This window comes from Megascapheus bottae, chromosome 11 (genome assembly GCF_031878675.1).
Source record: "Megascapheus bottae isolate mThoBot1 chromosome 11, mThoBot2.hap1, whole genome shotgun sequence".
Taxonomy (NCBI): Eukaryota; Metazoa; Chordata; class Mammalia; order Rodentia; family Geomyidae; genus Megascapheus; species Megascapheus bottae.
Window position 1 is genome coordinate 2882392 of NC_143519.1, and position 15031 is coordinate 2897422.

The window sequence follows — 15031 nt, forward strand, 5'->3', positions numbered from 1 at the left end:
ACTCCAAGACTAAAGGAAGACTGCCCAGGTAATAAGGAGAGGTAGACCCTCAGCCAGGTGTTTATTGACTTGTAAGGAGAGCTGCAAGAGGCTTGGAGAATCCAGCCCCTTCTCTCTTCAGTGCCCAGTGGGAGTTTACTTTGCAAGCCAGTGTGCTGATACACAGTACACAAACCATTGCTTGTTTAATAGAGGAGAGCGTTAACAACGTCGGCTTACGGAAGGGTGCGCCCTTCGGACCTGTCTGCCTTTTCTCATTCTTTTTGGAATTTCAGGTACATCAGCTCTTCTGCTGACAGTGCATCTCAGGACACACTTGTCACTGTCTCCACTGCGTTTGGCTCATCTAAAATGATGAACTACTTAGGCTGGATACTTGGTGCTGATCTGGTTGATATGCTAACAGCTGCAGACCCACAGACAATACGTTAAGGTAATTTTCTAGGATAAGTCACACAATGCAAAGGGTAATTTTTTTGAGCAAACTGATCTAAAAACTGTCATCTTTGCAACCTGCCCTTTGTTTTTGTTCCTGGGCTGTGTGGAATCACACAGTGCCCCAGCCACGGGAGGCATCCAGTGACTTCCACTCTCTGCCTTGTGGCTGCTGAAGGTCACGGAGGTCACTCTCCGTCCTGGGTGGGGGTCCTGGCATAAACTGGCACTCAGTCAATACTCGTTCAGTCTCTGAGGTTCCTGACACTCATGAGACAAGGTTGCAGTGGACCAGGACTCAAACACACCCAAGATGCGAGGCGAAACTAGCTCAGTGGCCAGTCAGATCCTTAGTGTGGTGGAAGGAAAGAGAGCCTGGAGACAGCTGGCAAGGACCCTGGAGGACAGTGCTGGCTGCACCTCTGAGTCTTGCAGGTCTCTCTGGGGTGTAGGGACACATCATGCCCTGGTGCACAGAAAGGATGAAAGAAGCGGACAGGGACAGGGCCCTCCTGCTGCGGCGTATCCTCCTGCCTGTGGATGTAGTCAAGAGCACTGATGAAGGGATGAAATGGTTTTGCCTGCTGCCCCTTCCCAACTGTGTCCTGATCACGAGTCTTGTGTTTGATTCGGGAATCATCTTGGTATCATTATTTTCATTGTTTTCAGGGCCTTAACAGCAAAAGCACTAGAATTTGGAGTTGGGGCAGAGATGTGTGTTTAACTCCTGTCTCTGAAACAGGTTCAGTTTTGTGATTCTGGGAAAAGTCATTTTCCCTCCTAAAATGTCAGCTCAGTGCTTTGCCACAAGAGATGTGACAGTGGGCCTCTGCCCTCGCAGAGGGGGCACCCCAAGACAGTGCTACTTCAGGTGGGGGTGACCAAACAACAAACAGGAGCTCTCCCTATAACCTGTGTTCTGTTCAGCCATGCGGCCATCCAGTGCTCCCCCTCTTGCTTAGCCACACCACCTCCTGCCCACCTTTCTCCTCCTTGGACCATAACTAAAAGTCACTGCTGGATTCCCCGCCGAGGGAAGAGAAATGGCAGCCAGCGATACGGGAGAGCCTTGTCACAAAGCCGAGCAGATTATCTGGCTCTGATCTGAGAGCAGAAAGTGAATACTTCAGGTTTCCCTCCCACTTTCTCAACCCACAACTCCTGTAAGGTCATCTCCATGTCACCACCATGCCTGTTCCCCTCGAACACGCCGATGGAACGCCAGCACCCACCTTCCCCATTCCTGAGAATGTGGGAAGCTGGAGCCTCTGGTCAGACCTCCTGACGTTCAGAAGCTACAAGTTAGATACTCTTCTGGAATTTCTCCCAGTGAAGTGGGGCGCTGTCTACCGCCCACCTGGCCTGTGCTATAATACCAGACTTCTGTTTTTCTACTTATTTAGATTGTAGGAGCTACCCATGGGAATTATACTATGTAAATACTCACCAGAGTATTTACTCTGCCACTTCCTGCAAGTTAGATTGCATGACTTCCTTGTATGAATTCTTAGGAACTTCCAGAAAGTGTAGTCAATTGTGGGAAAAAAAAATACCAAGGACTCCTGAGGACTTACTAAGAAATCTGGAAGACCCGGGTACTCTTATCATTGGTAAGCCTGCCTGCTGACTAAATTCATTCAAAACTCAAAGCTTATCAACGAAGTGTAAATTATCAACAAACTGCCATTTTTAGTAGGCACTGGAGAATTAGAAACTGTAAAATGTATAGCTCCAGTCCCAGGCTCACTCTGCTCACTGCAGAAGGATGAAGAAAAAATAAAGGTCTTGTTTCCTGGGGGGACTGGTTCTGAGGTGAAAGCTCCCCCACCCTGGGATGGAGTACACAGCTCTTCCCTGCTGAGGGCCTGAGGGGGCCCCTGCCGGACATCTGTCTCCAGGGATTCTCATCTACCTCCCCAACAGATTTCCTCCTTCCGAAACAGGGAAAACTTAGTTCGGATTTGAAATGTCTCCACAACGTAAAGGCATGTTTTCATGAGCACAGGAGGAAGATTCTGGAGTCGTGATGAGCACACAGCATTTAGTAAACACTGTATTTTTCTGTCCCTTCAAAATTTTCCTGAGCCCTCGGGCTACCTGCAACACACACACACACACACACACACACACACACACACACACACACACACACACACACTCAAAAGAGACAGCTCATCCACAATGCTTTTTTGCACAGGAAAAACCTTGTAAAATCGGAGCCCTTTGAGCCAGAAGCCTAAAGGACATTATGGCTCTCCTCTGCTGCATGATGGGGAGATCTGAACATGTCAGACTAATTTCTGAGGCTGAAAGTGTCAGAGGCTAAATGGTAATAATGTCGGGAGCAGAGCGTGGGCATCTGAAACCCGGGCTTTAGCATGGCACTGATTTCTGCCAGGAATTGAGTAGCATCTCCATGGAGCTGGAGCAGAGGTCTTCTGGTTATTAAACGGTGTTCAGGTAAGTGCATTTAAGGTGGCAGAAAAGCATGTAGGTCATAAATTAGTGACCTACACGCCTCTGTATTGCTTTCTGAATTTCAGATCAGACTGTAATTCCTTTTGAACTTTGGCCTTCTACATCTATATCTGTTTGGATTTATGCTTAGAAATCAATAATATTTTTGAGGCAAGATACAAATGGAGAGCACACACTAGCCTAGAACTTGTTATAGAGACCAGGCTGGCTTTGAACTTGTGGTCTTCCTGCCTCTCTCTCCCAAGTGCTGGGATTACAGGTGTGTACCACCATGCCGGGCTTAGAAAGCTGTATTTATTTTCCATTGCAGAATGGTTGCAGATATCAGATATCTACGTGAGGGAATGAATGAAGCTGTGGCGAACCATTTACTTTATACTAATAAAATTCATAATTTAATTTACACTAATAAAATTCATAATTTAATTTCTGGGATCCAGCCTGGGCTGGATTACCATGGAGAGTTGTGAAACGTGTGAAATGTAATGTCTTCTCCCTTCTAGGTAATGCAGCTTAGAGCTTATCTTGTCTCCCCTAAAGAACATTTATAGTAAGACATCAATGCTTGCTATTAATAAAAGATTTGAGAGTGGATTGCACTCCCCCCTGCCTAGTGCTTGAGAACAGACGTGGGTGAGAGGAGAGACGGAATAGGCCTGGCCACAGAGAATTCATTAGCCCATTCTCCACGTCCTCAAGAGCTTCCCTATGGTAAACTCTAAAAAGAATCCTGCAAAAATCAAAATTTCACATCCAGGAAATGCATTTATACAGCATTCAGACTTCCAAACAGAAAATCCTTGTCTTTGGAATGCTAGGAAATCAAATTTAAATGGAATCTTTGACATTTACAGTCATTTCTGTTTAGCTTAGGTTGTGTGTGTGTGTGTGGGTGGGTGGGTGTGTGTGTGAACTGGGACTTGAACTCGGGGTCTGGGTTCCACTCCTCAGCTGCGCTTATTCTACAACCAGAGCCACAGCTCCACTTTCTGCAGATGAGAGTCTCCTGGATTTGTCTGCCTGAGCTGTCTTCAAACTGGGATCTTCAGATTTCAGTGACTTAATAAGTAATAATGCCACCAGGGTCCGATCTTGAAAATAGGTGTAGAAACCAATTTTTTTTAAGTTTTTTTTTTTGGTTTTCTATGAATCAACTATTTAACTCCTCACAATATGGAAAAGAAATCCGGTAGCTTCTATAATCGTTACCATCTATTCTATCATTTTCCTTTTCGGTGGCGTCATTTCTAATTACTCACTCCATCTCATAGGTTTGGAATGCTCCCCTTAGCCAGCCTCGGCCACATGGACAAGCAAAGGAGCTCCCAGGAGCCCCGCCGGTCCCTTGCTCTCCTCTCTCTCCATGGGAACGAGGCCTCCTGCATGTTTAAACAGGGCAATCAGACAGGATTACTACCACAGTATCAATGATGTGATGAGGTTCAATACAAAAAGAGTCAATTAGTGGGATCTTTTATTGCTAGAAAGTCTTTTGCTGTATTACAGAATTGTACCTATATGTCCTCTCTAAAATGGCTATTTACCACTCTAGAGTCTCTGGAGCAGCTTTCACCATCCAAACCCTTTGAGTCTTTCTGCTGTATCTCAGTGAGTGAATTTACGCGCTAAGGCTTCGGCCTGCTCTGTTCTCTGAAATCCTAGGCTGTGGGGTCCTGGCGGGGGTGAGGGTAAGGAAAAGCCATGAGGGACAAAGCTCTTGTGCTTTGGAGAAAGCTGGTGACTTCTCTGGGCTTCAGTTTCCCCCTTGGTAAATGGGTACAATGTGTGTGTGTGTGTGTGTGTGTGTGTGTGTGTGTGTGTGTGTGTGTAACTGTGCCTCAAATGGTCCAGCCTAAACCTCTAAGCCAGTGGACTAAGGAGAGGAAGACCAGGTCTGATAACCCCTGTCAGTCTTGGGATAGCAATGGAGGAAAACACATAGAATCTGGCTGCCCACACCCTAAAACACCTCTGCCTCCCCGGAAATATCTACAATGTGTAATTATGGGTGGCTTTCTCTTCTCAAGATCATTATTTCGAGAAGTAAAGAGAAACACTTAGAACCTTTCCACAAACGACGCTAAACAACCTTTCATCTGCCACAGGGCTAGAAGTGAGCCGCAACTGATTCAAGGATCTTCAGGGTGAATGAGCCACACTCGGGGTGGTCTGAGAAGGGAGTTATTTCAAGTGAAAATAAAATTGCCTTTAAGCATAAAAAGTACAAAACATTAAGCATAAAAAGTATAAAAAAAAGATTTAAAATTTGGTAGGAAGGAAATTCCAGGGTTCTAGTAAACCATAGACAATTATGAATTATTCACCTCAGGATCAAACTGTGTAAACCTTAATAATCCCATGAGCTGCTCTAGGACTTGGCGCTAAGCATTAAGTCTGGTCCTTTTCACAAATGCTTTTAACAAATGCTTTTCCAGTTCTCAAAGTCTAACCTGTTAGTTCTGACCACAAGAGCTGTAAACCTGTTCCAACGTCTGGGTATAAAGAACAGCACAGCTCTCAGGTGTGTACTTAGAACTGTGTAAAGATCTCCTGGACTCCACACTGCTAAGTTTTCTGCTATTACAATATAACTCATCAATGGCTCCAACCAGTCTTTTCAAGTGAAGAAGTATCCTGAGCCCAGTAGTAATCAATGGCTCATGTTTGTAGTCCTAACTACTCAGAAGGTTAAGACCCAGAGGGTTAGGGCTGGAAGCCAGACAAAGCATCAAAGTCCACAAGACACCATCTCCAAAGTAACTAGCCAAAAGCCAGGCTTGAGGCATGCTTCAAGTGGTAAAAGCACAAGCCAAACTGGAGATTGTGAGTCCAAACCCAAGAATACAGTTAAGAACATAAAAAGTATTTTGTAAGAGCACATGATAGAAAAAAATCAATGTTTTATAATATTACACTTGAAATGGTAGCATCAAGACATATGGTTTTCTAAATACTGGCTCAGCTTGCTATAGGAAATGTAATTAGTACATTTGTACACAGAGACCTCATTCTTCATAGTAATTCCCACTGCCGTTACATCCCTGGCTCTGAGATGTGCTAAGGATGAGCTTGAAACTCATTCACGTCAACTCCTTGAATAAAATAAAGTCAAGATGAATTTATCCAGTTCTTATCTACAGTAAAAGGGATTTGTGAGGTTTTAATAAAGCTTTACTTCTAAAAGCAAATATCAATTTGCTCCTTTAGTGATTTTTCTTTCAGAGCCCATTTTGATAGTGGGAATGAACATGACTGGTGAAATTCGGACATTTGGCTGCTCCTGAAAACCCGTTTTATTGATTAATAGTCCATAATTAAGGAGAAATTCCTAGCTAAACAAATAATTAGCTTCCTTGAGGACTCCACGGTGAGTGGATTATCCAGCCATTTACCAAGGCTTTAGTTGGATGGACTCTGAACTTGTTCACAGGCCTTTTGAGTTTTCTATTTTTGTGCCGGTCTTGAGACTTGAACCCTGGGTCTGGGTGGTGTCTCTGAGCTTTATGCTCAAGGTCAGTGCTCCACCACGGCTTCCCTTCTGCCTTTTTGCTGGTAAATTGGAAATAAGACTCAGAGACTTTCCAGTCTGAGATGGCTTTGAATGTCAATCCTCAGCTCTCAGACTTCTGAGTAGCCAGGACTGCAGGTGTGCACAACGCGGGGGCGCAGCTTGATAAGGTCTCGTGCGCATAGACATGATATCATGAATCTATAGTAACCTCATCACGGCTTCCTGGCTGTTATATTTCTGCTTAATGAATCTTTTTCTTCCCTAAAATACAGAATACAGGGAATGCGTCTGATTCTGTATATTTATTTTCACCCATCTAGATAAAAATAAATACACAAACTATGCCATAAATATCCTAAGCAATATAATGGACGCTAAAGATATTATATAACAAGTATTAGATGCCCACAAAGGCGCTCTGTATGAACACATTTAAAAACGTATATGAGCTCTCTTTCTCCTGTCCTCTGCGAGACCTGCCCGGACAGCATGGCTCTGGCTCCAGGGCGCCAAGGCAGGTGGAGAGGCTGCGTGTGAGAGGCGGGCTGGAGACTCTCCTTAGCTCCCCCTGCGCGTTCGGGTCACACCGGCAGAGCCCGGGCCCCAGGGCCTGCGCTGTGACCGCTGCCCGCGGAGCCCGCAGCGGGCAGAGCCGAGCCGGGGCTCTCCGGGTCGGGGACCACGCCGCCCCCCCGGGGCCCCGCTCACCTTCCGCCTCCCTGATCCTGCGCCCCGCGGCCGACCTGCGGAGCACGCTCCGTCCCGAGTGGAAGAGGCTGGCCAGCTCGTCCAGGGGGCTGGCGGGCGGCCGCGCCCTCGAGGGGCTGCGGGGCGCCGGGGGCGACGCGGCGGGGGGCGCGGGCCGGGCCGGGGAGCGCGGGCCGGCGGGGAGCGGGGCCGGGCGGGGCCTGGGGGGCGCCTTGGGCGGGGCGGGCCTGGCGCTGGGGTCCGGGGCGGGGGGCGCGGGGGGCGCGGGAGGCGCGGGTGGCGCGGGCGGCGGCGTGGCGGGCGGCGCGGGCCCCTCGCCCTCGCCAGGCCCGGCCCGGGGACCCTGCGGGGACAGCGGGCTGGAGCCCTCGGGCTGGACCGGGTACTTGAGGTTGGTGTTTAGCACCGGCAGCCGCTTCACCTCGAGGGGCGTGAGCGGGGACTCGTCGGAGGCCGGGGAGCCGCTGGCCGGGGCGGCGGCGGGCGGGAAGACCAGCAGCGGCGGCCGGTGGGGCAGCAGGTCGGGGAAGGGGGCCGGGATGTCGCACGCATCCTGTGGGAGCTCGCATGTCGGGGCCGCGCCGCCCGCGTCCTCGGGCGGGAAGAACTTCATCTCCTCGTAGACGGCCTCGTGCTCGGGGCTGCCCGCCGCGCCCGCGTTCCCCACCATCTCGATGTACACCGGCTCTGCGTCCTCGTCCCCGTCCGGGGGCAGCGGCCGACGCAGCGGCAGCGGCGGGGCGCACGGAGGCCCCGCGCGCGCGGCGCCGGCCGGGGCCCGCGGCCCCCAGATGTCCTCGTGGGAGCCGCTGAGCTTGGTGTGGGGGCTGCGCTTGGGCTTCCGCGGCGGGATCTTCTTCACCGCGCTGTAGTCGTCACTGTGGGGCCTGCGGCGCGTCAGAGCTGCAGCGGAACCGAGAGCGCAGTTCACCTGGCCGCCCTAGGCCGTCCAGGCCCGGCCAGGTCCCCTCCTCCGCCCCCTCCTCCGCGCCCTCCTCCGCGCCCCCTCCTCCGCGCCCCCTCCACCGGGCTCCCTCCACCGGGCCCCTCCTCCGCCCCTCCTCCGCGCCCCCTCCACCGCGCCCCCCTCCTCCGCGCCCCCTCCACCGGGCCCCCTCCACCGCGCCCCCTCCTCCGCGCCCCCTCCTCCGCGCCCCCTCCACCGGGCCCCCTCCTCCGTGCCCCCTCCACCGGGCCCCTCCTCCGCGCCCCCTCCACCGGGCCCCTCTTCTGCGCCCCTCCTCCGCGCCCCTCCTCCGCGCCCCCTCCACCGCGCCCCTCCTCCGAGCCCTCCACCATCCCCTCCCCCGGGCCCCCTCCTCCGCGCCCCCTCCTCCGCCCCCTCCTCTGCCGCTCCCTCCACCCGGGCCCCCTCCTCCGCCGCCCCCTCCACCGCCCCCCTCCACCGCGCCCCTCCACCGCGCCCCTCCACCGCGCCCCCTCCTCCTCCGCCCCCTCCACCGCGCCCCTCCGCCTCCACCAGGTCCTCCCTCCTGCCCATTGGACCCGGGGAGCGGGGTCCTGGCCCCTCTACCCCCCCAGACTTCCTGGGAGGCAGAGGAACAGCAACGCCCCCCACCCCTCCGTCCCCACTTCTTAAGTCAGGTTAAGTCAGGGAACTGAGAGGAAGAGGAGGGCGGGCCAGGGAGCCGCCCACAGAGCCATAGAGCCAGACGCCCTGGGCGGGGGCAGTGACACAGAATGGAACCACGGTTTATTAGGAAGGCCGGGGCACAGGTATGAAAGGGTATGACAGAGGACAGACAGATGACAGCCAGCCAGATGACAGCCAGCCAGCCAGATGGACAGCCAGCCAGCCAGACAACAGCCAGACAGCCAGCCAGATGGACAGCCAGCCAGACCGACAGACAGACGGTCGGACAGATAGCAGCCAGCCAGCCAATGCTTGGCGCAGCACTTGGTGACTTCCCCACAGATCGGGAGCCCAGCGCAGTGGTGGACGCCCGCACCCCTGCCCTCTGGACGGGAGGCGGAATCGTGTGTGTCCCAGGCCAGCTGGGCTGCCACGTGAGACGTGGCCACAAAGGGAAAGGACACACCTAACGAGGAGGTGGGGCAGGGTTTGCAGTTCTGCCTCTGTCTTTGTGCGCTGGTGTAATACGAAGTCGTGCATTACTTTGAGCAGAGAAAACACCTGCAGGGCACAGTTCTCTAACGGGTCCGTGTTACTGGGCACCTTGCAGCGTGAGAGGCCAGTGTCACCTCTGCTCCCCCTCGGTGAGGGACACAGGGGTCTGCATTAGCAATGACTCACGGCTCTGTGGAGTTGCCGCCGCCCCCAGCTGGCATCCACGTTTCTGTAGGACATGTCTTTCCTGAACTGGAACTTGGGACGGTCCCTGGAGACCATGGATGTCTGGCCCTGGTTCAAGAGGCAGTCTTGGCATAGTGCCTACCCTGCTGGGCACAGGGCAGGAGTTCTGAGCTCTGGCCTGCGGAGGGGACCTGAAGGACAGGGACCCCTTCCCGGATCTGGACTTCGGTCATCATGGAATGTGATTCGACCCTGGCTGGACACACTGGTTTTCTCACTTCTCATTAAGACTCGGGGGCATTTTAGCCCCATCCACTCCAGCCAGCAAGTCGTGGGAGGGACCTGCTCTCTCTGTTCCTGTTCACTCAGTGCCACTCTCCTCGGTCTCAGAGGAAACAGTGCTGAGCCCGGAGCCAGGAGCGACCACAGGTCACCGCGTCCTGGGGCGCTGACTGCTCAGCCAGTTGGACGGATGGCCTTGTGGTGAGTTTGAGGTGTTCTAGCTGTTTCCATGACAGAAGCAGCCCCAGCCCAACCTTCCCTCCCCTCACACTCTGTCCCCAGTGGTCAGGGCGCTGCTTCCCAGCCCAGAGCCCACAGGAGGACTTTGTACCCCTGTCCCAGAGAGGATTGGGCTTCACAGGCTCATGGCCACTCAGGATGTGGCCACATCCTGGGCAGTGAGACCTGCCAGCTTAGCCTCCCTCATTTGTCACAGTTAGGCCCCCGGGAGAGGTTCTGCTGGGTCGCATGCTCAGGGTGCCTGCAGCAATAGCAGAGTCTTATACTGTGCACCATGGAGAGGGGAGGAAGGCTGCCCTTCCCCACCGGGCAGAGGGTGACAGGAAGGCCGGCCACCCAGCAGCTCCTGGCCCCAGAACTCTGAGAACGCCTGGCCTGCCCTTCCCAGCCTCTGTTGGCTGACAGCAGCCCAGACTTTGAGAAAGGCTTGTTTCAAACAGCTGGCCCTAGCTTGTTAAGAGTTTGCAAAGAAGGGTTACTATATACATATCATAAATTGCCTATATAAATATATAATTTTCTCTACTATGTATTGCCTATTTATATAAATATATAAGGAATTAGTATCTATATAAATGGTTTTATGTTTTGAGGTACAAAATAGCTGTTCATATTGCTGTTTTTAGCAGATTCCTCTAGCCCCTTGCTTAGCTCAGAAAGGCATTAAAAGAACTTTTGGAACTTTGTTTTGCATGTGTACACACATGTGTGCGTGCGTGAGTGCTCGCATGCTAGTCCTGGAGCTTGAACTCAGGCTATTATCTCTGAGCTTTTAAGCTCAAGGCTAGCACTCTACGCCTTGAGCCCCGCTCTTGGATTTTTCTTTGTAGGCAATTAAAGATAAGAGTCTCACGGATACAGTATGGGCACTCCTGCCAAGGCTGGCTTTGAATCACGATCCTCAGACCTCAGTCTCCTGAGTAGCTAGGATTACAGGTGAGAAATAAATGAGTAAAACCTCAGGTAAAACTGTGAAGTCATAGAATCAGATCTACCTAGTAGGACATTTCAGATGGGAAATGGATCCTGTTGTGTAGAACGGGGCCGGATACAGAGCAGAGAGCTGACAAATGATCACATCTGCCGACGTTCTCCTAAAACCTTTTTTAACACATAGGAGGCCATGTTCTCTCTGAGACAGAATTGGTGGAAAAGAGGACACAAGCCCCATTTCAGAGCCCTTGCTGAGGGAGTGTGCACTCTTGCTGAACTCTGGTGGCTGATTCTCCTCTGTGGGAATTATTTCACTCAGCATGTGGCTATCACAGGGAAGTCTGACTTTTTAGGCTTTTAGTTAGTGAAAATTCATATGGACTGGAGCCCAACTTCTGGAATTGGTTCTACCAGGAGCTAAGTAGTCAATGCAGGGGTGGGGCCTGGAGTGAAGGAAATGATATGTAAGTAGCTTTTTCTTAAGAGGCTTAGAGATTTGAATAAGTATGAATAAGTATTTTTAAATATATTTCATGACTGAAGAGCCACCAGCAAGCCAACAATTGGATTTTCTTCTATTAAAAGTATATTTAGGCACACAGCGCCATGGTGAGGGGCTCTGGCAGACAGGAAGTAAGAGCATCATGAGTTTCAAGCATGCATTTCCTCAGTCCCCCCACCCCCCTTAGCTAACCTTCACTGCTGCTGCAGAGGCAGGCACTCACTGCCTCATAGGAGGCGCTCAGCCGGGTGTTGGGGTCTCTCTTTGGCTTGGGTGGGGGCTGTTTCCGCGGTGATGGCAGGCCACTGCTGTCTTCCATGCTGAACACCGAGTGCAGGGATGGAGAGCGAATGGATGGTCCAGCCAGAACCTGAGCCAGGCTCTCTACTGCCAAGGGAGCGGGGACAGAGCTGGACTGGAAGTGTCGGCACCCACTCTGGTCTTCCGATCTGAGGGGACAGAGAACACAACAGACATAGGCCACAGAGGCCCCCAATGCTTCACGAAGGCCACAGCTGACACAAGGAGGGAGGGCTGCCTCTGTGGGGCGGGCAACTGGACAGCTCCCCAAATCAATAGCCCAATAGGCACAAAGGGAGACAGTGGCTATGCCCCCTACGGCATTTAAAAATCCTCTCACAAATGTAGCATGACGGAAGGAGGAACCACATTTGCTATCACACATTCACAGAATGAATTTTTCACACTCTGATTCTTAGGCACAGCCCCAAACCCAGGATTTCCATCTGAACGGTAATCTTAGGAAATCCATTTCAATAAATAGTTACCAATGCGTCACGTGCTTCAGGTTCATCACAGCCTTCCTTCCTGGGCAAAGCGACTGAGCATCTACAGTTTAGTCTCAGTCTGTCTCTGTCTCTGTCTCTGTCTCTGTCTCTGTCTCTCTCTCTCTCTCTCTCTCTCTCTCTCTCTCTCTCTCTCTCTCTCTCTCTTTCTGTCTCTCTCTCTCCATTTCTCCCTCTCTCCCTCTCTCCCTCTCTCCCCCTCCCCTCTCTCTCTCTCTCCACATCTCTATTTCTCTCTAAACATTGTCATTCTACCAAGAACTGGTGAATTAATGAATGAGCAGAACTGCTATTCTTTTCCTGTGACTTCATATGTTGCTGAGTCAACTGCTGGAACTCAACAAATAGAGGAATGCCTCTCCACATAATTTTATATCAGGCAAATAAATACATGATCAAATGGAGAAATTGGGGTGACTGTTTAGTTCCAGCAGAGAAAATAATCAATTTTATTCTGGAAGCCATTGGAAATAAATAGTTATCTGGTTAAAAAACTTCCTTCTGAATTCACATGTCAACATAATCATGCACTAGCAAGATGCAGCCATTTTACAAGTAGTGTCTAAGCGTTTGTTTATAATTATCTCTCTGTGGCAGACATCAACAGGGCTTGGGCTCACCACCAGGCAGAGCCAGCCGCCCATGTAGAAAATAAAGTTGCCAAGGATGAGAGTGTGACACTCAGTGGATAATTTGTTTTCCCTATAATGTTTAATTACAGCCTTCTGTACAAAGGGAAAATTTTCCCTATGTTTAATCACTAAGAGACTGGGAGCTAATTAGCAAGAGACACATTGCCATTTCCACTTTAAGAAAAAAAAATCATTTGACATAGGCAGTAGTGGCAAGGAGAGTCATTTTCAGGGAAGAACACAGTATTAAGCAATTCCTATGGAAAAAGTCATCTTCCTGTGTGACCTGAAACGTGCCCGCCCCATCTGGCGGGATAGTGTCTCCTTTTGTCAGACTCCCAGAAATTGAAATATATATATATAAAACTCCTTTTGAAGTAGATGTACAAAGGGGTTACCATTCCACACGTCAATTTGTAAGTTCAGTCCGTGTTTCTTGATCAATTCTACCCCTTCTATCCTTCCCTAGCACAGACCCCTGAGACTGGGGTCTGAGGATTGAACTTCATGTGAATACCCTTAAAACTCCTTCCAGTCAATACTAAATTTGCAAAATGTCTTTACCTTTCCATTCCCTCTTCTTGCTTGCTTCTGGCCTCACCCTTCTCTCTGTGGTAGGGGGCAGGCTTTTCCTTCCGGAGCCGGTCATTTTCCCGGGCAATGTCAGAAGCATTCTGAATGACCAGGGCATCGTAGGTTCTCAGTGCCATGTCCTCTGTGTCCTCCAGAAAGTCCCTGATGGACTGGACCTCTTGCTGCTTAGCACTCATTTTCTGAAGCACATGCTGGCGTGCTAGGAAACCTCTTATAACTTCACAAAACAAATAGAACCCAGGGTTAGTGAACGGACCCAAAAGGGAAAAAACAGAGATGCATAAACAAAAATAACAGCCATAAAAGAATTTGCTAGAGTATCCTAATTGTATTGAAGAGGATGTTTAAGTTCAATAAGGATGGTGCTGAGGTCAGCAGGATATATCAGCACTCAAGGATCTCCCTCTACTTTTTTGTAATGTAAAGTAGATATTGATAGCATAGAGTTAAATCCTTGAGCAAAGGAGCTTCAAACTCCAGAGAATTTGGGGTGCTGACCTCACTCTGGGGTTACACTGAGCATCTTTCAAGGTATTTTCATTAAGATTCCTGGAGTTAGTCCCTCAAATATCCTGTGTATTTCCCTTCAAATTCTGAAAGACATTAACACTTCTTTGAAGACTAGAGCGATTATGGAGAAATAATAGGAAATGTATCCTCTTTGCTACCTGGAAAAGGAAGTGTAGAAATGTGTGTAAGTATTGGAAACAGGAGGTAACTATGCTTCAATAGGCCAGCACCTTTTGTAAGAGTAAAAATCAAAAATGAAAGGCCAACACTTCAAGCCACTTGAATTATAGCATGTAAGGTGGAGTCAAATTTAAAACATCTGTGATGAATATCTCTGTTTTGGACACAGTTAGAATGGAATTGTCTTGGTTTCATGAGTTCCTTGTGGTAAAGCCAAGCAATGTAGGCTGAGCCAGGATAGGACTCAGGGAAGCCAAACTCCCTCCCTGTGGCTTGCAGTTGGACAGAGAGGATCCATCGCACATGGGTAAGTCACAAAGAAGCCGATTTGCAACTGATCAGACCACTGAGTGGAAATGCTATGGCTGCCATCTTGAAAAAGGTTCTGGCCCCACGGAGCCTGGGCCCACCCAGCTGTCCTGGAGACAGTGTCTGGCTGTCCACTCCTGACATGGGCCCTCCAACCTCCGTGACACCATCCCTCCCACCTCCAAGGTCTGAGATGAGGAGGAATTGTGAGGGGGAGAAGACCTACCACTTCTGGGAACACCAACTTGTGTGGTGACAACACCTCACCCTGGCTGTGGGGCCCGGTGGAAGCCTATCAAACCTTAAGTGCTCTGAAAACATTCCAGAGACATAATCTAACACACACGAGGCTGCGGCTTGTCTGAGACATCCGCTTTGATGCTTGTGCTTGGTGAGATGATGGAAGACTGAGTACAACTTTCCCCAGTCAGGAAGTCAGAGGAGAGTGAGGTGCAGGCAGTTGGCCGGGAACTGTGACTGCTCACTTCCTTAGGAAGGTGATGGAGTCAAGTTAGATACACACTAGTCATGTGGAACTAATCCAAACAGGAACAGCGGGAATGAAACAGGAAAAGGTCAGTCAGATTCCAAGAACACAAAAGGTGGGGTGAAGTAGAGGAGGAGACCTGCTTTTAC

General features: G+C 50.5%; 1 protein-coding gene across 1 annotated transcript in view; it reads right to left on the reverse strand.

Annotated features, from left to right (window-relative positions):
- Nucleotides 1-15031, reverse strand: part of Myo16 (myosin XVI) — a 337213-nt gene that overhangs the window by 37385 nt on the left and 284797 nt on the right. Inside the window, exons 30-32 of the mRNA XM_090341887.1 lie at nucleotides 13367-13613; nucleotides 11557-11813; nucleotides 7133-8035 (exon numbers count right to left, since the gene is read on the reverse strand). Coding sequence (XP_090198013.1) covers nucleotides 7133-8035; nucleotides 11557-11813; nucleotides 13367-13613 — 1407 coding nt within the window. The remainder of the gene's footprint in view (nucleotides 1-7132; nucleotides 8036-11556; nucleotides 11814-13366; nucleotides 13614-15031) is intronic.